Source organism: Notolepis coatsorum (genome assembly GCF_963971535.1).
Source record: "Notolepis coatsorum genome assembly, chromosome: 13".
NCBI lineage: Eukaryota > Metazoa > Chordata > Actinopteri > Aulopiformes > Paralepididae > Notolepis > Notolepis coatsorum.
Genome location: NC_140177.1, coordinates 120,179,468 through 120,205,119, shown reverse-complemented (window position 1 = coordinate 120,205,119; position 25,652 = coordinate 120,179,468). Strand labels below are relative to the sequence as shown.

At 40.2% G+C, this 25,652-nt stretch overlaps 1 protein-coding gene across 1 annotated transcript in view; it reads right to left on the bottom strand.

Annotated features, from left to right (window-relative positions):
- myo10 (myosin X) overlaps positions 1-25,652 on the bottom strand; it is a 320,882-nt gene that overhangs the window by 51,959 nt on the left and 243,271 nt on the right. Inside the window, 11 exon segments of the mRNA XM_084327904.1 lie at positions 1,548-1,630; positions 2,068-2,136; positions 5,758-5,850; positions 6,011-6,077; positions 6,322-6,422; positions 16,381-16,527; positions 18,128-18,246; positions 19,261-19,390; positions 21,196-21,299; positions 24,788-24,872; positions 25,432-25,445. Of these exon segments, the coding sequence (XP_084184030.1) occupies positions 1,548-1,630; positions 2,068-2,136; positions 5,758-5,850; positions 6,011-6,077; positions 6,322-6,422; positions 16,381-16,527; positions 18,128-18,246; positions 19,261-19,390; positions 21,196-21,299; positions 24,788-24,872; positions 25,432-25,445 (1,012 nt within the window).

Sequence of the window (25,652 nt, the reverse complement as noted above, 5' to 3'; positions counted from 1 at the left end):
ATAGCAGAACAACACGTCGAAACAAGCAAGGCAAGAGTCAGAGTGAGTCAGGGAAGGCTAGGGAGTATGGATGAGTTTTGAGTTTAGATTTAAATGACTCGATGGAGGGGGCAGATTTGATGGACATGGGGATGCTGTTCCAGAGGTCAGGGGCTGCGATAGCAAAAGCACGCCCCCCCCCCCTTATCAGATCTGAGGGCCCTGACGTTGGTATAGGGGGTGAGGAGGTCTGCTAGGTAAACAGGGGCCTTACCATTTAGGGCTTTAGTTTATAGACTAATAGGAGAACCTTGAAAGTTATCCTGTAGCGCACCGGGAGCCAGTGAAGGGAGGCAAGAACAGGGGTGATGTGAGCTCTCTTCTGAGTACCTGTGAGCAGTCTAGCAGCAGCGTTTTGGGGTAGTTGTAGGTGGGCTATGATTGACTTATTAAACCCCAGGTACAGGGAGTTGCAATAGTCTAATCGTGAGGATATGAAGGCGTGAATGACTCTTTCAAGGTCTGAGGGGGAGAGAATGGCCTTGATCCTAGCTATGGACCAGAGCTGGAAGAAACACCCCTTCACCACTGAGTTCACCTGCCTATTGAAACTAAACTCGGGGTCAAAGAGCACACCCAGGTTTTTCACAAAGGGCTGGACTAGGGCAGACAGGTTACCCAGGCTGCTGGCGATGACACTGGTTTGGTTTGGGGGGCAGAAAAGGAGGATTTCACATTTTGACTGGTTAAGCTGTAAGAAATTGTGTGCCATCCAGCATTTTATGTCGTCTAGACAGAATCGGAGACTGTCAAGATTGGATTTGTTGTTTGGTTTCATGGGGAGATAGACCTGAGTGTCATCGGCATAAAAATGGAAAGATATATTGTGTTTTTGAATGACCAGACCAAGGGGCAGCATATTTAGGGAAAATATAATAGGGCCAAGGATGGAGCCTTGTGGAACCCCGCAGGAGAGAGAGGCAGAGGATTTTCCTATGTTAACAGAGAAGCTTCTATCACTGAGGTGTCTACTGTGAACAATCATGTGAACTCCATGTCTGCTCCCTCTTATTAGTCAGTCTATCATCTATCAGTCTACTAATGGGCTTGACCGTTTAGTAGAACCTAATGGATATTATATCAGGTTCTAATTTAACAACAAACCAGTTTTTACCTTCTATCTGTTCTATCTATGTCTTGTGATGTAGACGCAGGCAAAGGGTCTGTGTTTTTTCTTCCATTTTATTCGTTTATATGCACCTAGTTCTCATCTATTTATCACTATATGCTATATATGAGTAGACCTAGTAGACTGAGGAGACCTAGTAGACTGAGTAGACTGAGTAGACCTAGTAGACCTAGTACACTGAGTAGTCTGAGTAAAACTAGTAAACCTAGTAGACTGAGTAGACTGAGTAGACCTAGTAGACTGAGTAGACCTAGTAGACTGAGTAGACTGAGTAGACCTAGTAGACTGAGTACTGAGTGAGTAGACCTAGTAGTCTGAGTAGACTGAGGATACCTAGTAGACCTAGTAGTCTGAGTAGACCTAGTAGACTTCCACCCACCTGCTCTCTCTCAACAAGTTGAGGATGTCGTCTCTGAAAGTGTCCCTGTTCTTCTCCAGCATGCCCCTCACGTCATACACCACCTGCAACACACCACCGGGGGGCGACAAAGTTTGTTGAGCTACCACTGCAGTGGTATAATCCTCACAGGAACAATGAATGATGTTAGGGCAGGAACTGGCAGTGATACACAGTACATGCTAAGTACCCATTAGTACTTAAGTAAGCTCAGTACACTGTACACAATACATCCACTAGTACTTGATACACCCACTATCTGATGAATCCACTAGTACTTGACATGATACACACACTAGTATTTGATACACCCAACAGTACTTGATACACCCACCAGTACTTGACACTTAACCCCTAACTGCTCCTGATGAGCAGGTCGGCACCTTGCATGGTTGCCTCCGCCGTCAGAGTGTGAATGTGTGAGTGAATGAGTGAATGTGAGGCACAAGTTGCAAAGCGCTTTGGATAATATAAATACAGTCCATTTGACCCGAGGCCTCACCTCTCCGGCATAGTGCTTGACTCCGAAGTAGTGTATAGCAACACGTGGTTTCACATAGAAGGTGTTTTTCTGCAGAAAGACGAGAAAACATAGTTAGCAATCAGCTACGAGCCCCTGTGATAATACTGTCCTCCCTCAGCACCACAGACTCTTTCAAAGCAAAAAATGCTCACAATCACAAAGAACAAAACATTTTCATAATTGTCTGCAGTTGACCTCTAATCTGGACTTCTAATGGTGTTTTATTTCCAAAATAATAACATTCCTTCCTTTTAACATTCTATGTGTCTGCCACCTGCGTACCATAAAGGCCCTTATATTAAATATTTTGGGCACTGAAGCATTACTAAGCATTTACTAAGTAGTGAAAACCTTCATTGGAAATATTCACAAGTGATCATATACCTACAGTACTCTGACTCTCTGTAACTGGGTGCTGCTTTCTCTCTGACTGCTGCTGTGACTTCACTGTTATTTGCAATGTTTGCAACAATGCATAGTGCACGTTATATCCTTCTACCACTACAGTGAACTGAATGTGCCATACGGTTACTCTGTAACTGTGCATAATATGACAAATAAGAATCTTGAATCTTATCAATTGAACCTAAATGTTAGCTTAATGCTAACACCAATAACTGAAAAAGGGCTGTAATAAGCCAAATGTGCTTAACAGAGACCCATATCCTCTGCTAGCAACATATGCTAAAATAATTAGAAACACAGTATGGTGCCAATTGCCCCTCTTTTTTTTTATCCACTTTTTTTCCCATTGTCTATATTTTCTCCCATCCCAATTTTCGTATCATCCAATTCAACCCTCCCCTGTCACGAACGCTGTTTCTTGCCTCCCACAAGCCGGCTGCAATGTGGACTAAGTCATATATAGCACAAGTCCCCTCCGGTACTTGAGGTAACAGCAGTCGCATCTTTTCACCTGCGCAGCTCGATCTCTCAGTGGCGAGGAGTAACGCGTGGGAGGCTCACGCTGCCCCCGACACTTCCTGATTCTACTGTGCAGGCGCACCAACCGACCTGTAGGAGTCGCTGTCCACAACGCCCGATCCCCACCCATCAGTTTCCCACCCCCTAATACGGCCAATGTGTATTAGTATGAACGACCAGCCAAACTGAAAGCAATGTGGAGCGCTGGGCTCGAACAGGCGAGCCCAGCGTCTCCGCATTCGTGGCGAGCGCCTTGCCCACTACGCCACGTAGCCGCCCTAACCAATTGCCCCTCTTTATACAATACGTCCCACGCTGCTCTGGTTCCTGGTTTTCATAGTAAATGATCAGAACAAACCTGGCATAAAAAACCACGAAGGGAAGAGGCTAGGAGTTGTGTAAATCTTGGAATCCAGCCCTCTGTAAGGTAAGGCCTTGGTTCAGAGATGTTAATATGCCGTTAAAAGCTACAGCAACTTCCTCTTCCAGCAATGTATCTGGATATGTGAATTATCTTGGCATGTGCTCAGTCTCTCTAGAGTTACAACACTTTCCCTTGTTAAAGCGCAAGCCGGTTGGATAACATGGTGTCATGTTGAAACTATTGAGACTGTTTTGACTGCTTTAGGTCAGTTCAGATTACACAGGACACCGGACGGAGCGCGGCTAACGTAGTGGGAGAACTATAACCACAACAGAATATGACACAGATCCATAGGAAGAAGTCCCTCTTGAGCCGATATCGATGCCATGTGTTGTGACGTGACTCATTCATACTTCAAAACCACAAGGGACTTTGCTGTGGGGGGGGGGGGGGGGGGGGGGGGGGAATGTCTGCTACTTGGAGCTTGACGTTTGTCTTCGATGCTACTTCTTTTCAGGTTTGGTATTTTCACGGTGTGCTTCACCTTCTCTACTGGCGAAGATGATGGCCATTGTTTTTGGCACTTGGTCACCATCCGTTCAAACCAGCCGTTCAAGGCCAGGTGAGCCTGTCTGTTTGGCTGCGTGGCGGAGGTGTGGGGTCATTCGATTCCTGAACCGCATTCATTATAACACTGATCATCTTAGAAAAGTGTATACAGTGTATAAAAGTACATTTTCTGAAAGTATACTTTGTATGTATTCAGAAAGTACACTTACTTACATTTAAACCACTTGTACTTAAGTGTTAAAAGTTGTACTTCAGATAACGTAACGCAACACAACATAACGCAACGTAACGCAGCGTAAAGGCCTCTACATGCTACAGCAACGCGGTTGTTGTTTAGGGTCTTGTAGACTGTGTTGCTTGGACGTTGTGTACATGTCCCCCAAATCTAACCTAAACAACCGTTGCGTTGATATTGCGTAGCAGTGATTGGTTGGTTAGCGAATGGGGGCGGGACTGTCATAGAATAATATTGGTCTCGCAGAGAATACCATCCGCCATTGTTGTAGCCAGCCAGCGTTGATGCTAAATAATTAGCGTCACATAGCTGGCCTTTTTCTGAAAACCCAAGCACATATTGTTCCATAGCATACGCCTTCAGTTGATCATGACAAATCCTCTCTTACCTTGACGATTAAAAAGCCTCCATAATTTAGTAAATAAAGCTGTAGCCAGCCAGCTAGCATTGGTGCTATACAAAATGCTATCCACATTAGCTACATAGCTAACCAACTAAATACAATGGTATCCTGAGGTAACTTTAACGTTAAATACAACGTTTGCTAGTCGAAATGACTGGACACACACAGGGACAAGTTAAACATCAATCAATTAATTTATTCCAATAGGTAGTTTGAGCTGCATGTGAGCCGAGGTCCTCTCCATTGGAAACTAATGATGTTACGGTCGGTAACGTTAGCTCGAAAAGCACAGAAAGTTAAGCTGCTAGCAACAGACACTATAACACTTCCGGTCGGGGGATTTCAAAATAAAAGAGCGACGTCTAAAATCACCGGAAATACGTTTATTTTGTACATTATCTAACGTTAACACGAACCTAAACTAACTTTAGTTAAACTAACTTTGCGCGTCGATGTTGCAGAAGCATAAAGGCAGAGTGTCTAAAACACTGTTGCTTTGTCGATGTTGTGTTGCAGTTGCTTTGAAGTTTCTGTAGCAAGGCCTTAACGCAACGTAACGCAACACAACGTAACGCAACACAACGTAACGCAACGTAACGTAGCGCAACATAACGTAGCGCAACATAACGTAACGCGTTGTGACATTGCCAGTTATAGAGGTGCTTCGTATCTAAACATATACTTTCAGTAGTGGTTCTTAAAGGATAACTGCAGTAGAAACGTTCAGTCCTTTCAAGCTCGCTGGTCCTACTCTGGGCGTTTCTGTCTTGATTCTAGCAATGCTTTGAGGAAAGGATAGAGCTGTAGAGAAGGGCACGGCTGATACAACCGTATTGCACATTGCATTTTACACACTGCAAAAAATTTGCACATTGCTCATTGCACATCACACAATTTTTTTTTTGGAACTGTACATTTTGTTATTTAAATTGTATATAGTATCATATCTACATCCTGTTATCTGCACTGCACACTTTTTAGAACTGTCTATAGTCATCTTTATTTTAGTCATATTTTATGTTATTTTATTCTTATTCTATGCTCATCTTATTGTATTTATATTATTGGAAGCTGCTATGGTCGAGGGACCACAACAAATAGAATTTCACTCTTTCTTGCTGTAAGGTACTGAAATACGCGACAATAAAGGAATCTGAATCTGAAAAAACGTACAGAGTGCTGACTGTGCAGTTTCTCCAGTAAGGTGTCGTCGGTGGCTTTGGGGAAATGGCTCTCCTCGTTCAGCAGCGCCAGCAGGCCCAGTTTCTGTGGACACAGACACAGTAGCCTTCATCATCATCATCATCATCGTCGCCTACATCATCATCATGATCATCATCGCTGCTGCCGCATCATCATCATCATCATCATCATCATCATCATCATCATCATCATCATTTTTGTTGTATTGTCAACGGTTCTATACCTTCTCAACCAGGTCCAGACATTCACTGTTGTCCATCCAGTTAATGTCCTCCCACACCAGGCCTTCCCTGAGAAAAGCAGCGGAGAGAGAAACTTACAACGTGTCGGGATGCTATGAGCAGCCGTCATACGTGCAGATGTACAAACTAAATCACTGCATGCCTCTGTTACACCGGTCATCTGAATGTACATTACATGACATTTACTCTCGAGGTGAGTGATTAGGTTTGAGCACATCGGTTGTCTGGAAACTTGAAATGGGCTGATGTGGCACTTTGCCCTGAAGGGTTCAACTGACCCACATCCACTTACTTGTTGTACTCAAGCTGCTCCAGGGAGAAGATGTGCTTGTTGAAGTATTCCTGCAGCTTCTCGTTGGCATAGTTGATGTTGAACTGCTCAAAGCGGTTGACCTGCGACAAACAAACAGCACACGTGTTGGATTGACGCGGCAGCAGCGGTTATATATATATATATAAAGATTAAAATAAATAAGTCATAATGTCATATTGAATCTAGTGTTTGACCCTGCTGGTGTGTGAACTAGCAAGTCAATCTAGCAACGGGAACTGTGGTATAATGAACTGTATGAAATTAACTAGTCAAAATATTTTAACCACATAAGACATGTTTGTGTATAAGAAGCTTTAAGAAAACATCTGGCTCATGAATATGAATGAATAGTAAACAAAAGGACATTAAAAGCAGCTGATACCTGTGAGGAGAACCACCTTGTTGCATAACTATGGTATAATGGTAATTAACTGCATGTATTCTGTACCTCTCTATATACTGACTTATACACCTGCATATAACCTCTCTATATACTTACTTATACACCTGCATATAACCTCTCTATATACTTACTTATACACCTGCATATAACCTCTCTATATACTTACTTATAGACCTGCATATAACCTCTATATACTGACTTATACACCTGGACATAACCTCTCTATATACTGACTTATAGACCTGCATATAACCTCTCTATATACTGACTTATAGACCTGCATATAACCTCTCTATATACTGACTTATACACCTGCATATAACCTCTCTATATACTGACTTATAGACCTGCATATAACCTCTCTATATACTGACTTATACACCTGCATATAACCCCTCTATATACTGACTTATAGACCTGCATATAACCTCTCTATATACTGACTTATACACCTGCATATAACCCCTCTATATACTGACTTATACACCTGCATATAACCTCTCTATATACTTACTTATACACCTGCATATAACCTCTCTATATACTGACTTATACACCTGCATATAACCTCTCTATATACTGACTTATACACCTGCATATAACCTCTCTATATACTGACTTATACACCTGCATATAACCCTCTATATACTGACTTATACACCTGCATATAACCTCTCTATATACTGACTTATACACCTGCATATAACCTCTCTATATACTGACTTATAGACCTGCATATAACCTCTCTATATACTTACTTACACACCTGCATATAACCTCTCTATATACTGACTTATACACCTGCATATAACCCCTCTATATACTTACTTATACACCTGCATATAACCTCTCTATATACTTACTTATACACCTGCATATAACCTCTCTATATACTTACTTATACACCTGCACATAACCTCTCTATATACTGACTTATACACCTGCATATAACCTCTCTATATACTGACTTATACACCTGCATATAACCTCTCTATATACTGACTTATACACCTGCATATAACCCCTCTATATACTGACTTATACACCTGCACATAACCTCTCTATATACTGACTTATACACCTGCATATAACCTCTCTATATACTGACTTATACACCTGCATATAACCTCTCTATATACTTACTTATAGACCTGCATATAACCTCTCTATATACTGACTTATACACCTGCATATAACCTCTCTATATACTTACTTATACACCTGCATATAACCTCTCTATATACTGACTTATACACCTGCACATAACCTCTCTATATACTGACTTATACACCTGCATATAACCTCTCTATATACTTACTTATACACCTGCATATAACCTCTCTATATACTGACTTATACACCTGCACATAACCTCTCTATATACTTACTTATACACCTGCATATAACCCCTCTATATACTGACTTATACACCTGCATATAACCTCTCTATATACTTACTTATACACCTGCATATAACCTCTCTATATACTGACTTATACACCTGCATATAACCTCTCTATATACTGACTTATACACCTGCATATAACCTCTCTATATACTGACTTATACACCTGCATATAACCTCTCTATATACTGACTTATACACCTGCATATAACCCCTCTATATACTGACTTATACACCTGCATATAACCTCTCTATATACTTACTTATACACCTGCATATAACCTCTCTATATACTGACTTATACACCTGCATATAACCTCTCTATATACTGACTTATACACCTGCATATAACCTCTCTATATACTTACTTATACACCTGCATATAACCTCTCTATATACTTACTTATATACCTGCATATAACCCCTCTATATACTTACTTATACACCTGCATATAACCTCTCTATATACTGACTTATAGACCTGCATATAACCTCTCTATATACTTACTTATAGACCTGCATATAACCTCTCTATATACTTACTTATAGACCTGCATATAACCTCTCTATATACTGACTTATACACCTGCATATAACCTCTCTATATACTTACTTATACACCTGCATATAACCTCTCTATATACTTACTTATAGACCTGCATATAACCCCTCTATATACTTACTTATACACCTGCATATAACCTCTCTATATACTGACTTATACACCTGCATATAACCTCTCTATATACTTACTTATACACCTGCATATAACCTCTCTATATACTTACTTATAGACCTGCATATAACCTCTATATACTGACTTATACACCTGGACATAACCTCTCTATATACTGACTTATAGACCTGCATATAACCTCTCTATATACTGACTTATAGACCTGCATATAACCTCTCTATATACTGACTTATAGACCTGCATATAACCTCTCTATATACTTACTTATAGACCTGCATATAACCTCTCTATATACTGACTTATACACCTGCATATAACCTCTCTATATACTTACTTATACACCTGCATATAACCTCTCTATATACTTACTTATAGACCTGCATATAACCCCTCTATATACTTACTTATACACCTGCATATAACCTCTCTATATACTGACTTATACACCTGCATATAACCTCTCTATATACTTACTTATACACCTGCATATAACCTCTCTATATACTTACTTATAGACCTGCATATAACCTCTATATACTGACTTATACACCTGGACATAACCTCTCTATATACTGACTTATAGACCTGCATATAACCTCTCTATATACTGACTTATAGACCTGCATATAACCTCTCTATATACTGACTTATACACCTGCATATAACCTCTCTATATACTGACTTATAGACCTGCATATAACCTCTCTATATACTGACTTATACACCTGCATATAACCCCTCTATATACTGACTTATAGACCTGCATATAACCTCTCTATATACTGACTTATACACCTGCATATAACCCCTCTATATACTGACTTATACACCTGCATATAACCTCTCTATATACTTACTTATACACCTGCATATAACCTCTCTATATACTGACTTATACACCTGCATATAACCTCTCTATATACTGACTTATACACCTGCATATAACCTCTCTATATACTGACTTATACACCTGCATATAACCCTCTATATACTGACTTATACACCTGCATATAACCTCTCTATATACTGACTTATACACCTGCATATAACCTCTCTATATACTGACTTATAGACCTGCATATAACCTCTCTATATACTTACTTACACACCTGCATATAACCTCTCTATATACTGACTTATACACCTGCATATAACCCCTCTATATACTTACTTATACACCTGCATATAACCTCTCTATATACTTACTTATACACCTGCATATAACCTCTCTATATACTTACTTATACACCTGCACATAACCTCTCTATATACTGACTTATACACCTGCATATAACCTCTCTATATACTGACTTATACACCTGCATATAACCTCTCTATATACTGACTTATACACCTGCATATAACCCCTCTATATACTGACTTATACACCTGCACATAACCTCTCTATATACTGACTTATACACCTGCATATAACCTCTCTATATACTGACTTATACACCTGCATATAACCTCTCTATATACTTACTTATAGACCTGCATATAACCTCTCTATATACTGACTTATACACCTGCATATAACCTCTCTATATACTTACTTATACACCTGCATATAACCTCTCTATATACTGACTTATACACCTGCACATAACCTCTCTATATACTGACTTATACACCTGCACATAACCTCTCTATATACTTACTTATACACCTGCATATAACCCCTCTATATACTGACTTATACACCTGCATATAACCTCTCTATATACTTACTTATACACCTGCATATAACCTCTCTATATACTGACTTATACACCTGCATATAACCTCTCTATATACTGACTTATACACCTGCATATAACCTCTCTATATACTGACTTATACACCTGCATATAACCTCTCTATATACTGACTTATACACCTGCATATAACCCCTCTATATACTGACTTATACACCTGCATATAACCTCTCTATATACTTACTTATACACCTGCATATAACCTCTCTATATACTGACTTATACACCTGCATATAACCTCTCTATATACTGACTTATACACCTGCATATAACCTCTCTATATACTTACTTATACACCTGCATATAACCTCTCTATATACTTACTTATATACCTGCATATAACCCCTCTATATACTTACTTATACACCTGCATATAACCTCTCTATATACTGACTTATAGACCTGCATATAACCTCTCTATATACTTACTTATAGACCTGCATATAACCTCTCTATATACTTACTTATAGACCTGCATATAACCTCTCTATATACTGACTTATACACCTGCATATAACCTCTCTATATACTTACTTATACACCTGCATATAACCTCTCTATATACTTACTTATAGACCTGCATATAACCCCTCTATATACTTACTTATACACCTGCATATAACCTCTCTATATACTGACTTATAGACCTGCATATAACCTCTCTATATACTTACTTATACACCTGCATATAACCTCTATATACTGACTTATAGACCTGCATATAACCACTCTATATACTGACTTATACACCTGCATATAACCTCTCTATATACTTACTTATACACCTGCATATAACCTCTCTATATACTGACTTATACACCTGCATATAACCTCTCTATATACTTACTTATAGACCTGCACATAACCTCTCTATATACTGACTTATACACCTGCATATAACCTCTCTATATACTGACTTATACACCTGCATATAACCCCTCTATATACTGACTTATACACCTGCATATAACCTCTCTATATACTGACTTATACACCTGCACATAACCTCTCTATATACTGACTTATACACCTGCATATAACCTCTATATATACTGACTTATACACCTGCATATAACCCCTCTATATACTGACTTATACACCTGCATATAACCTCTCTATATACTGACTTATACACCTGCACATAACCTCTCTATATACTGACTTATACACCTGCATATAACCTCTATATATACTGACTTATACACCTGCATATAACCTCTCTATATACTTACTTATAGACCTGCACATAACCTCTCTATATACTGACTTATACACCTGCATATAACCTCTCTATATACTGACTTATACACCTGCATATAACCCCTCTATATACTGACTTATACACCTGCATATAACCTCTCTATATACTGACTTATACACCTGCACATAACCTCTCTATATACTGACTTATACACCTGCATATAACCTCTATATATACTGACTTATACATCTGCATATAACCCCTCTATATACTTACTTATACACCTGCATATAACCTCTCTATATACTTACTTATACACCTGCATATAACCTCTCTATATACTGACTTATACACCTGCATATAACCTCTCTATATACTGACTTATACACCTGCATATAACCTCTCTATATACTTACTTATACACCTGCATATAACCCCTCTATATACTTACTTATACACCTGCATATAACCTCTCTATATACTTACTTATACACCTGCATATAACCTCTCTATATACTGACTTATACACCTGCATATAACCTCTCTATATACTTACTTATACACCTGCATATAACCTCTCTATATACTGACTTATACACCTGCATATAACCTCTCTATATACTGACTTATACACCTGCATATAACCCCTATATATACTTACTTATACACCTGCATATAACCTCTCTATATACTTACTTATACACCTGCATATAACCTCTCTATATACTTACTTATACACCTGCATATAACCTCTCTATATACTTACTTATACACCTGCATATAACCTCTCTATATACTTACTTATACACCTGCATATAACCTCTCTATATACTGACTTATACACCTGCATATAACCTCTCTATATACTGACTTATACACCTGCACATAACCTCTCTATATACTTACTTATACACCTGCACATAACCTCTCTATATACTGACTTATACACCTGCATATAACCTCTCTATATACTGACTTATACACCTGCATATAACCCCTCTATATACTGACTTATACACCTGCATATAACCTCTCTATATACTGACTTATACACCTGCATATAACCTCTCTATATACTGACTTATACACCTGCATATAACCTCTCTATATACTGACTTATACACCTGCATATAACCTCTCTATATACTTACTTATACACCTGCATATAACCTCTCTATATACTTACTTATAGACCTGCATATAACCCCTCTATATACTTACTTATACACCTGCATATAACCTCTCTATATACTGACTTATAGACCTGCATATAACCTCTCTATATACTTACTTATAGACCTGCATATAACCTCTCTATATACTGACTTATACACCTGCATATAACCTCTCTATATACTTACTTATACACCTGCATATAACCTCTCTATATACTGACTTATACACCTGCATATAACCTCTCTATATACTTACTTATAGACCTGCACATAACCTCTCTATATACTGACTTATACACCTGCATATAACCTCTCTATATACTGACTTATACACCTGCATATAACCTCTCTATATACTGACTTATACACCTGCACATAACCTCTCTATATACTGACTTATACACCTGCACATAACCTCTCTATATACTGACTTATACACCTGCACATAACCTCTCTATATACTGACTTATACACCTGCATATAACCTCTCTATATACTTACTTATACACCTGCACATAACCTCTCTATATACTTACTTATAGACCTGCATATAACCTCTCTATATACTTACTTATAGACCTGCATATAACCTCTCTATATACTGACTTATACACCTGCATATAACCCCTCTATATACTGACTTATACACCTGCATATAACCTCTCTATATACTGACTTATACACCTGCATATAACCCCTCTATATACTGACTTATACACCTGCATATAACCTCTCTATATACTGACTTATACACCTGCATATAACCTCTCTATATACTGACTTATACACCTGCATATAACCCCTCTATATACTGACTTATACACCTGCATATAACCTCTCTATATACTTACTTATACACCTGCACATAACCTCTCTATATACTTACTTATACACCTGCATATAACCTCTCTATATACTTACTTATAAACCTGCATATAACCTCTCTATATACTGACTTATACACCTGCACATAACCTCTCTATATACTTACTTATACACCTGCATATAACCCCTCTATATACTGACTTATACACCTGCATATAACCCCTCTATATACTTACTTATACACCTGCATATAACCTCTCTATATACTGACTTATACACCTGCATATAACCTCTCTATATACTGACTTATACACCTGCATATAACCTCTCTATATACTGACTTATACACCTGCATATAACCTCTCTATATACTGACTTATACACCTGCATATAACCTCTCTATATACTGTCTTATACACCTGCATATAACCCCTCTATATACTTACTTATACACCTGCATATAACCCCTCTATATACTTACTTATACACCTGCATATAACCTCTCTATATACTTACTTATACACCTGCATATAACCTCTCTATATACTTACTTATAGACCTGCACATAACCTCTCTATATACTTACTTATACACCTGCATATAACCCCTCTATATACTGACTTATACACCTGCATATAACCCCTCTATATACTTACTTATACACCTGCATATAACCTCTCTATATACTGACTTATACACCTGCATATAACCTCTCTATATACTGACTTATACACCTGCATATAACCTCTCTATATACTGACTTATACACCTGCATATAACCCCTCTATATACTTACTTATACACCTGCATATAACCCCTCTATATACTTACTTATACACCTGCATATAACCTCTCTATATACTTACTTATACACCTGCATATAACCTCTCTATATACTTACTTATACACCTGCACATAACCTCTCTATATACTTACTTATACACCTGCATATAACCTCTCTATATACTGACTTATACACCTGCACATAACCTCTCTATATACTTACTTATACACCTACATATAACCTCTCTATATACTGACTTATACACCTGCATATAACCCCTCTATATACTGACTTATACACCTGTATATAACCTCTCTATATACTTACTTATACACCTGTATATAACCTCTCTATATACTTACTTATAGACCTGCATATAACCTCTCTATATACTGACTTATACACCTGCACATAACCTCTCTATATACTTACTTATACACCTGCATATAACCTCTCTATATACTTACTTATACACCTGCATATAACCTCTCTATATACTGACTTATACACCTGCATATAACCTCTCTATATACTGACTTATACACCTGCACATAACCTCTCTATATACTGACTTATACACCTGCATATAACCTCTCTATATACTGACTTATACACCTGCACATAACCTCTCTATATACTTACTTATACACCTGCATATAACCTCTCTATATACTGACTTATACACCTGCATATAACCTCTCTATATACTGACTTATACACCTGCATATAACCCCTCTATATACTGACTTATACACCTGCATATAACCTCTCTATATACTTACTTATACACCTGCATATAACCTCTCTATATACTGACTTATACACCTGCATATAACCTCTCTATATACTGACTTATACACCTGCACATAACCTCTCTATATACTTACTTATACACCTGCATATAACCTCTCTATATACTGACTTATACACCTGCATATAACCCCTCTATATACTGACTTATACACCTGCATATAACCTCTATATACTGACTTATACACCTGCATATAACCCCTCTATATACTGACTTATACACCTGTACTTGTGCTGTATGATGACAATACATTTTAATCTAATCTAATCAAATTTTAGCATTAGCTTGTATTTAAAAAAAAAAATTTGATCCACTTTTTCTCCTTATTTTTCTATTTTTCTCCCATCCCAATTTCGTAATTCCAATTCTTCCCTCCCCTGTCTTGAACGTTGCTAGACTATGCCTCCCACTGGTCGGCTGTAGTGAGGATAGAAGCCTTGCATCACGTGTCCCCTCCGGTACACGAGGAGGCAGCCTGTCGCATCTTTTCACCAGACAGCTCGAACTCTCAGTGGCGAGGAGTAACGCGTGGGAGGCTCACACTGCCCCCGATACTTCCTGATTCTGCTGTACAGGCGTCACCCAACCGACTTGTAGGAGTCGCTGTCCACAACGTCCAATCCCCACCCACCGGCTTTCCCACCCTCTAACCCTTGCCAATTGTGTTAGTATGACGACCGGCCAAGCCGGTAGCAACGCCGAGAGCTGGGCTCGATACCAGTATATCCTGCGTTAGTGGTGAGCGCCTTGCCCACTGCGCCACTCAAGCTTGTATTTAAATTGTAATTTTTTTTGTTAAGTATGGTGTGATTTTGTGTGAAGGGCGGACTAGCAAAGTAAGTTTCATTGTACGGCAACGGTCTGTTTAACTGTGCACATGACAATAAATAATCTTGAATCTAATCTAATAGCCTCTTCTTTTATAGCAAAATATTTACAATGTTGAAAGGGGCAAAAGAACACTTCATTTGTGCGCCCACCTCGAAATTCTCAAATCCGAAGATGTCCAGGATGCCGATGGACCTGAAGTCTTCTTTGCCCCGGATGCGGTTGTTCAGCTTGCGGATGATCCAGGTGAAGCACTGAGCGTAAAGTGCCATGGCCATGGAGTCTCTGGAATCCACCGCCTGGTGGGAGAACCACACAGACACAAAGAACAACATTTAAAGGGGAACTATGCAGATTTTCAGTCAAGTCAATACATGTACTGTAATAGCTATGGGATGTGGATGAATTGATATGATATGGATTGATATGGATTAATATCCAGTCTGCTTCTCTTTATTTCTCTCTCGCCGCTTGATTGAATGCTGAGCACAGCAGAGGCGGGAACTGTGGACTGCGGACTCATCAAAACATAATTATGGGCACAGAACTACAGAACTAGAGGAGCTATATCCACCATTACGAATGAATCGTATTAATCTTCATGTTCTTTCGCAGAAATGAGTGCATTCCATATCATAAACTATAAAAAATAATTGTGTTCACACTTCACACACACACACCACACACACAGACACTCCCTGTCTGCCTCTCAATTCTCTCTCTCTCTCTCTCTCTCTCTCTCTCTCTCTCTCTCTCTCTCTCTCTCTCTCTCTCTCTCTCTCTCTCTCTTTCCCTCTCGTGGGTGCCTGCCTGTCCAGAGGCAACACACAATTACTATCCAAACAAATGACAATAATTGTTTTGGGATGGCTTCCAATTTACAAAAAGGTGATTACATAAATGTTTGAATGACTTCAAATTAATTATCTTTTGACTTTCTCTTTTAATGTGTTCTATAAAATGGCTATTTACCATAAGGACAATCCGCTTGATAATCAAGGTCAGGATACTATATTTAGGACAACCCAGTCTGGTAAAAAATACTTGTTTGTTTCCTGAAGCTAGTCTGCTGAATCGGGCACACACTGCGGTTAGCTACCCGGCCTCCAGCGGCGTGAACCCAGTTACTGACTGGCACCCGGTGACGTTTCTCACACACAGGAAACCAGGTCAAGGCAAGCTGCCCAAAGGCTTTTAACAAGCCGTCTTCTCCGTCAGACGGCGACGACAACAACAAGAACAACAAGTCGGAGAATGGCCGGAAGGGCAGAGGAATGTGTTTCTTTCTTTTTTTAGCTCTGTTTTTGTTTTGTCTGACTTAGAAAATAATTAGGCTAATTGTCCTACCTTAAAGGGGAACTATGCCCATTTTCAGAATACAAACATGTGATTCTTATTTTCCAAGACAGTCTTTTAATGGATTCAATGTCCCCGATGACATCACTGGTGGCCATGTTCAAACTAATTTACTCTCAATAACTGTCAAACTAAATGAATGTGTGCAAAACTGTTTCGAGTTTTTGGATGTGTGTGAGATTATGTGCAAAATAAACCAGCATTGTTTTTGGTGAAGTGCCCCTTTAATGATTTAGACAATGAATCACGCAAGCTGAACCTCTAAATCATACTCTGTGTGAAGAATTGTGTACGTGTATGTTGGTAAAGGCTTTTGGATGTGTGCACATACTACTTATTAATTAATACATGTTTGCAAATTAATACTTTGCAAACATTAATAAAAACAAATCAAATCAAATACAGACGGTTAACCGTCTGTAGTGTGGTAGTGAAAGGTTAACCTTCTGTAGTGTGGTAGTGAAAGGTTAACCTTCTGTAGTGTGGTTGTGAAAGGGTTCAAATGGAAATGCCTAAAACATTTGCAAAAAACAGGTGCCTCACCTGTTCCACGGTGAGCGGCGTGCAGATCTCCTCCCCCCTGAGGATCATGGAGCGGTGAGTGAGAACCTCGGCCAGCTGTTCTGGGTTCAGTCCCAGGAGGTCCGACGTCCTGCCCAGAGCTAAAGACGCAGAGACACACACCTCGTCATCACCACTGATCTGAGGTAAGCTGTTAGCGCTTTAAGACGGGTACCCTCCTTATAGGCCAATCTCTATGGTGGGAAATAACCAGTAAGTTGAATGAAGCACATTCTCATACAGAACCAAGCATTTCACTGTAATGTACATTATATGTGACAAATAAAACAAACCTTGAACTTGAACACTCATAAAATCCAATCATGCCAATCCTGTCTCTCCCCCCACACAGACACACACATGGGCACACACACACACAAATGGACACACGCACACACACATGCGTGCACGCACACACACACACACACACACACACACACACACACACACACACACACACACACACACAGACACACACACACACACACACAACTGCACCCCAATTGCCCCCAAGCGGCCTTCCCCCACACACACTCAATGTCCTTGTCATACAGCATCCTTCTAACTGCCCACTCAAGGTTGTTGCTAGTCCCAAACCACAGGCTGCAACTATTTAAAAAAATAAATACAAAAAAACTCAGTGCCTAGACGCAAGGTGGTCATGATTAATGGCCGCTTAAAGCGACCTTGTAAAAGCTAAAAGACTTTTCAAATGGAATCCACGCTCGAGGTTGTGATCGGTAGCACGATTACATTACTTTTACCTACCAAAAATTCATAGATTGTTATTGTACATATTATTCTAAACGTGGACGTTTGAGACTGTATCGAGACAGAGGGAGAGAGAGAGTGAAAGGGAGTGAAAGAAAGAGCGAGAGGGAGAAAAAGAGAGAAAGTGAAAGAGAAAGAGAGAAAAAGAGGAAGAAAGAGAGCTAGAGCTAGAAATGGCATCGTAACTGTACATTGTATATCGCTATTGCACTTTACTGCTACATTTGCACTCTGGTTGGACGCCAAACTTCTTTCCGTTGCACTGTACTTGTGCTGTATGATGATGACAATAAATTCAAAAAATCAGAGAGGCGGTATGGGGCCTACAATATATATATCCAGACCTGTCTTGGAGGAGACCTGGGCGCCTCCCGCCGTCATGAACTCGATGTTCCCGGCATTGAGGATCCCGGCCAGGAGCTGCAGGATCTCCCTGATGTGCTCCTCTGTAAACTGCATCGTTCTCATAGCGTTCTACAGCGGGACATAGAGCGTACTGTAGTACACACGTATTTTTACTTCAGCCAAAGTAAGAAAAGATACCTCTGATATGAATAGTATACCTCTGGTAAACACACTTAAAGGGAGTTCCAATCCCTTTAAAGAGTCAGTATCCTACTGTCTACATACCAGTACATCCCGTTAACACTTTGAGTGCCAGCAACGAGTTTTGTCGTTAGTTCATGCCGCCAGTTGAGTGCCGGCAACGCTATATAGCGTTTGTTTGTCATATTTTTTTTTATTGCCGATTTTAATTCATATTTCATCAATCAGTCTTGGGATAATCAGAGCTTTTTTCACAGAGATATCAGCGTGTCCCATATGTGTGTGTGTGTGTGCTCGCTGATCAGGAAATGAGAGAATCGATATTTCAGCCCACTTCTATAGCGTGCATAAGTACACATATACTATCGATAATCTAGCGTTTATTTGAAAACTATTCATAAATAGGCCGGAAAAATTACAAAGTTTTTGTGTATGCCAAAATATTCCATAAATGCCGATTATCACAAAATCTTTATATTTTCCTTGAAAACGAGGGCTTTTCAAAATGCTATAAAACGGAAATGAAGCGATTAAAAAACAATCCGTTTCGACAATGTTGACTGCAAACAAGTCATTGATAAACGACGGGCAGATTAGACACATAGCCATAATTTAAGACAGAGATTATGCGTTCACAACGCTATCATTGAAGTGGGTGCCGGCATTCAACCACGTTTTACCATGTTAATGGCCGGCACATACCAGTACATCCCGTTAAGAGTGAGTATCCTACTGTCTACATACCAGTACATCCCGTTAACACATTCCCTGCCATAACTTATATCCATCAATATAGCCAGTCTGCCACCACTGTAAGCCTATGGAGATGTTCACCTTCTTTGCAGGGCTATAACTTTTTAAATTGTATTGCTAAATTTACATTACAATGGCCCATTCAACATCGATTATCTATCGTTCAGGATGTAGGAACGTTATACTTTTTCATTCAAACATTCATACAAAAATACCTTCTAGAATATAAGTATGTTTTTATCGTTTTCTGCAGTAATTCCTAGAACGTGAGTTATAGGCCTAAACGCATATATAGATTATCGATTGCGTTTATTCCCAATACACGCTATATTAAAAAATTCAACTGTATATGATCCTATACGTCATCATGCGTGGAGGAAAGGGGGGGGGGGGTCGTTTATAATTCCGTGATCGTCAGTAAATGCTTTATGTAGTATGGGTGATATATTGATCAGATCGGTTTGCAGTGAAATGAATAAACAATTGGGCTGAAAATAACGTTAGTGTCCTCTTACCGTGCGTCAAAGAGACTGGCGGTGAAATATCCCAAGTATAGGACGTCGATCGCCTAGGTCCATTTCCGGTTTGTATGTCGCAATAAACGCCAAAATCATATCGATTATTACGTTTATAAAGCGATCCATATGTACTATAGTATCTGTCGGGAGCCTTGCAACAATGTCTGACGGCCGGATGAATTTAATCGACGCACACCTCCCACTTTCTGTTGTTCGAGTGTAACTCGCCCGACCATCCACAAGGCGGCGGTATTGAGCCGTCGTTGTATTGAGCCGTAGGGTCCAGCTGCAGCGCCGAAGGTGTATATATATGAATTATGAATGCCATGGCGAAAAAATGAAATATTGAACTCAATATCGCTGTACAGCGTGGTCTGGCAGACAACGCATGGCGGGCAATAACGCTGTACAGCGTGGATGGCGGGGAATGTGTTAAGAGTCAGTATCCTACGGTCTACATACCAGTACATCCTGAAAAGTGTCTTTGTCGTTGATTGTCTTGTCGGTCACACAGCCAGACTGCTTCAGGTAGTAGTAGTTCTCTGGATGGGTCAACCCAAAGGCCTCTGAAATGACACAAACATCCCCAGACACATCTTTAGTGGAAGAGAAGACCAAAAATTTATTGCATACCTATTCTTTTATGCGTTTGTATATAATAGGCTTTTGTCTTGGTTTAAGGTACTGTAGTCGTTGACTTTTCACTGCCGACACAGAGTCAGGAGCACATACAGGTAGAATCTGTAACAGAGTCAGGAGCACATACAGGTAGAATCTGTAACAGAGTCAGGAGCACATACAGGTATAATCTGTAACAGAGTCAGGAGCACGTACAGGTAGAATCTGTAACAGAGTCAGGAGCACATACAGGTAGAATCTGTAACAGAGTCAGGAGCACATACAGGTAGAATCTGTAACAGAGTCAGGAGCACATACAGGTAGAATCTGTAACAGAGTCAGGAGCACGTACAGGTAGAATCTGTAACGCAGAGTCAGGAGCACATACAGGTAGAATCTGTAACACAGAGTCAGGAGCACATACAGGTAGAATCTGTAACAGAGTCAGGAGCACATACAGGTAGAATCTGTAACAGAGTCAGGAGCACATACAGGTAGAATCTGTAACAGAGTCAGGAGCACATACAGGTAGAATCTGTAACAGAGTCAGGAGCACATACAGGTAGAATCTGTAACAGAGTCAGGAGCACATACAGGTAGAATCTGTAACAGAGTCAGGAGCACATACAGGTAGAATCTGTAACAGAGTCAGGAGCACATACAGGTAGAATCTGTAACAGAGTCAGGAGCACATACAGGTAGAATCTGTAACAGAGTCAGGAGCACATACAGGTAGAATCTGTAACAGAGTCAGGAGCACATACAGGTAGAATCTGTAACAGAGTCAGGAGCACATACAGGTAGAATCTGTAACAGAGTCAGGAGCACATACAGGTAGAATCTGTAACACAGAGTCAGGAGCACATACAGGTAGAATCTGTAACAGAGTCAGGAGCACATACAGGTAGAATCTGTAACAGAGTCAGGAGCACATACAGGTAGAATCTGTAACAGAGTCAGGAGCACATACAGGTAGAATCTGTAACAGAGTCAGGAGCACATACAGGTAGAATCTGTAACGCAGAGTCAGGAGCACATACAGGTAGAATCTGTAACAGAGTCAGGAGCACATACAGGTAGAATCTGTAACAGAGTCAGGAGCACATACAGGTAGAATCTGTAACAGAGTCAGGAGCACATACAGGTAGAATCTGTAACAGAGTCAGGAGCACATACAGGTAGAATCTGTAACAGAGTCAGGAGCACATACAGGTAGAATCTGTAACAGAGTCAGGAGCACATACAGGTAGAATCTGTAACAGAGTCAGGAGCACATACAGGTAGAATCTGTAACGCAGAGTCAGGAGCACATACAGGTAGAATCTGTAACACAGAGTCAGGAGCACGTACAGGTAGAATCTGTAACAGAGTCAGGAGCACATACAGGTAGAATCTGTAACAGAGTCAGGAGCACATACAGGTAGAATCTGTAACAGAGTCAGGAGCACATACAGGTAGAATCTGTAACAGAGTCAGGAGCACATACAGGTAGAATCTGTAACAGAGTCAGGAGCACATACAGGTAGAATCTGTAACAGAGTCAGGAGCACATACAGGTAGAATCTGTAACAGAGTCAGGAGCACATACAGGTAGAATCTGTAACAGAGTCAGGAGCACATACAGGTAGAATCTGTAACAGAGTCAGGAGCACATACAGGTAGAATCTGTAACAGAGTCAGGAGCACATACAGGTAGAATCTGTAACGCAGAGTCAGGAGCACATACAGGTAGAATCTGTAACAGAGTCAGGAGCACATACAGGTAGAATCTGTAACAGAGTCAGGAGCACATAATGAATGAATGAATGAAAACTTTATTTAACAGATTGCAGAATGGGTACAATACAGTACGGCTCAATACATACAATTGTTAAGGGGATGCAGACCTGAGAAAGACGTTTGTCTTGTTTCCATCAGGGTCCCCCATTTTCAATTCATATAGGTAGAATCTGTAACAGAGTCAGGAGCACATACAGGTAGAATCTGTAACAGAGTCAGGAGCACATACAGGTAGAATCTGTAACAGAGTCAGGAGCACATACAGGTAGAATCTGTAACAGAGTCAGGAGCACATACAGGTAGAATCTGTAACGCAGAGTCAGGAGCACATACAGGTAGAATCTGTAACAGAGTCAGGAGCACATACAGGTAGAATCTGTAACAGAGTCAGGAGCACATACAGGTAGAATCTGTAACAGAGTCAGGAGCACATACAGGTAGAATCTGTAACAGAGTCAGGAGCACATACAGGTAGAATCTGTAACAGAGTCAGGAGCACATACAGGTAGAATCTGTAACAGAGTCAGGAGCACATACAGGTAGAATCTGTAACAGAGTCAGGAGCACATACAGGTAGAATCTGTAACGCAGAGTCAGGAGCACATACAGGTAGAATCTGTAACACAGAGTCAGGAGCACGTACAGGTAGAATCTGTAACAGAGTCAGGAGCACATACAGGTAGAATCTGTAACAGAGTCAGGAGCACATACAGGTAGAATCTGTAACGCAGAGTCAGGAGCACATACAGGTAGAATCTGTAACAGAGTCAGGAGCACATACAGGTAGAATCTGTAACAGAGTCAGGAGCACGTACAGGTAGAATCTGTAACAGAGTCAGGAGCACATACAGGTAGAATCTGTAACAGAGTCAGGAGCACATACAGGTAGAATCTGTAACAGAGTCAGGAGCACATACAGGTAGAATCTGTAACAGAGTCAGGAGCACATACAGGTAGAATCTGTAACAGAGTCAGGAGCACATACAGGTAGAATCTGTAACAGAGTCAGGAGCACATACAGGTAGAATCTGTAACAGAGTCAGGAGCACATACAGGTAGAATCTGTAACAGAGTCAGGAGCACGTACAGGTAGAATCTGTAACAGAGTCAGGAGCACGTACAGGTAGAATCTGTAACAGAGTCAGGAGCACATACAGGTAGAATCTGTAACAGAGTCAGGAGCACATACAGGTAGAATCTGTAACAGAGTCAGGAGCACATACAGGTAGAATCTGTAACAGAGTCAGGAGCACATACAGGTAGAATCTGTAACAGAGTCAGGAGCACATACAGGTAGAATCTGTAACAGAGTCAGGAGCACATACAGGTAGAATCTGTAACAGAGTCAGGAGCACATACAGGTAGAATCTGTAACACACAGCAGCCTCTAGGTAGAGGTTCTCCTCTTTCTCTTTGTATGGCAGTTGTCTAAATCTTTTGGTTTTGCTCTGATGTGTGGCTTTCAGTTGATTGGGGATATGGGGGGGAGCGGTTACTATCGCTGGCCACACATCAGGCTCTGCCAGGAGAGGTCTGGAGACATTCACAGTATAATAAGTTACTATATAACTATATATCGGTTGGGCCCAATGTGCCATATACCAGTGGTACCGGTATTTGTTGCTCCTAGTTTAGTCTGCTGGTGTGTGGTTCTCACCCTTCTGCTCTGCGTCGGTTCCTGCCAGCAGGGCGTAGAAGACGTGGTAGTTCCTCTCTCCCGGGTTCTGTCTCACCACTCTGTTCTGTCGGGGCAGAGATGGGGTCAAAGGTCAAACACGAGGTCAGAACCGTCCAGAACCGAGACACACATGCGTTCATGTACATGTGCCACAGGACTGTGGCCTCAGTTCACTTAGTTCTAGTTTGATCAATTCAAGAGGTGGATTTTCTCAGACATTTGAATGTCTTTCGATATGAAAAGGCTTACATACCCTCATCTTGCACCTTGTTGCCCATATATGCATGTCCAGAGTTAATTATTATTGTTATATTGTTTACACTGCCTTTTTTTATTCTATTTTTATACTTGTCTACTTCTCCACTGTACTATAATTCTATGACCTGTACCATGTCTTCTACTACCTGTACCTCCCCTCCCCCTCCCCCATGCTGCTATGAGGCCTGCATTTCCCCCAAGGGGATCAATAAAGGAATATCTTATCTTACCAGTTGATACAAATATTATTGAGAATGAATGTTCTGTCATTATTAGTATGCAGTAAATGTCTTGTTTCACCTCATACTGTTAGGCAGTCGCACACTTATACATTCACACAGACGTGTGGCGGAGAGAAAACTCACCTTTTCTAGGAGGTCTTCGTTCAGAGAAGCAACAGTTAAGGCACACAACAGTCTGAGAGAGAATTGAGGCCCCTAACATATGCTACACATGACTGAGTGACAAAGAAAGACAGAAAGAGAGAGAGAGAGAGAGAGAGAGAGAGAGAGAGAGAGAGAGAGAGAGAGAGAGAGATAGAGAGAGAGAGAGGGAGAGAGAGAGAGAGAGTGCCAGGGAGTATTCA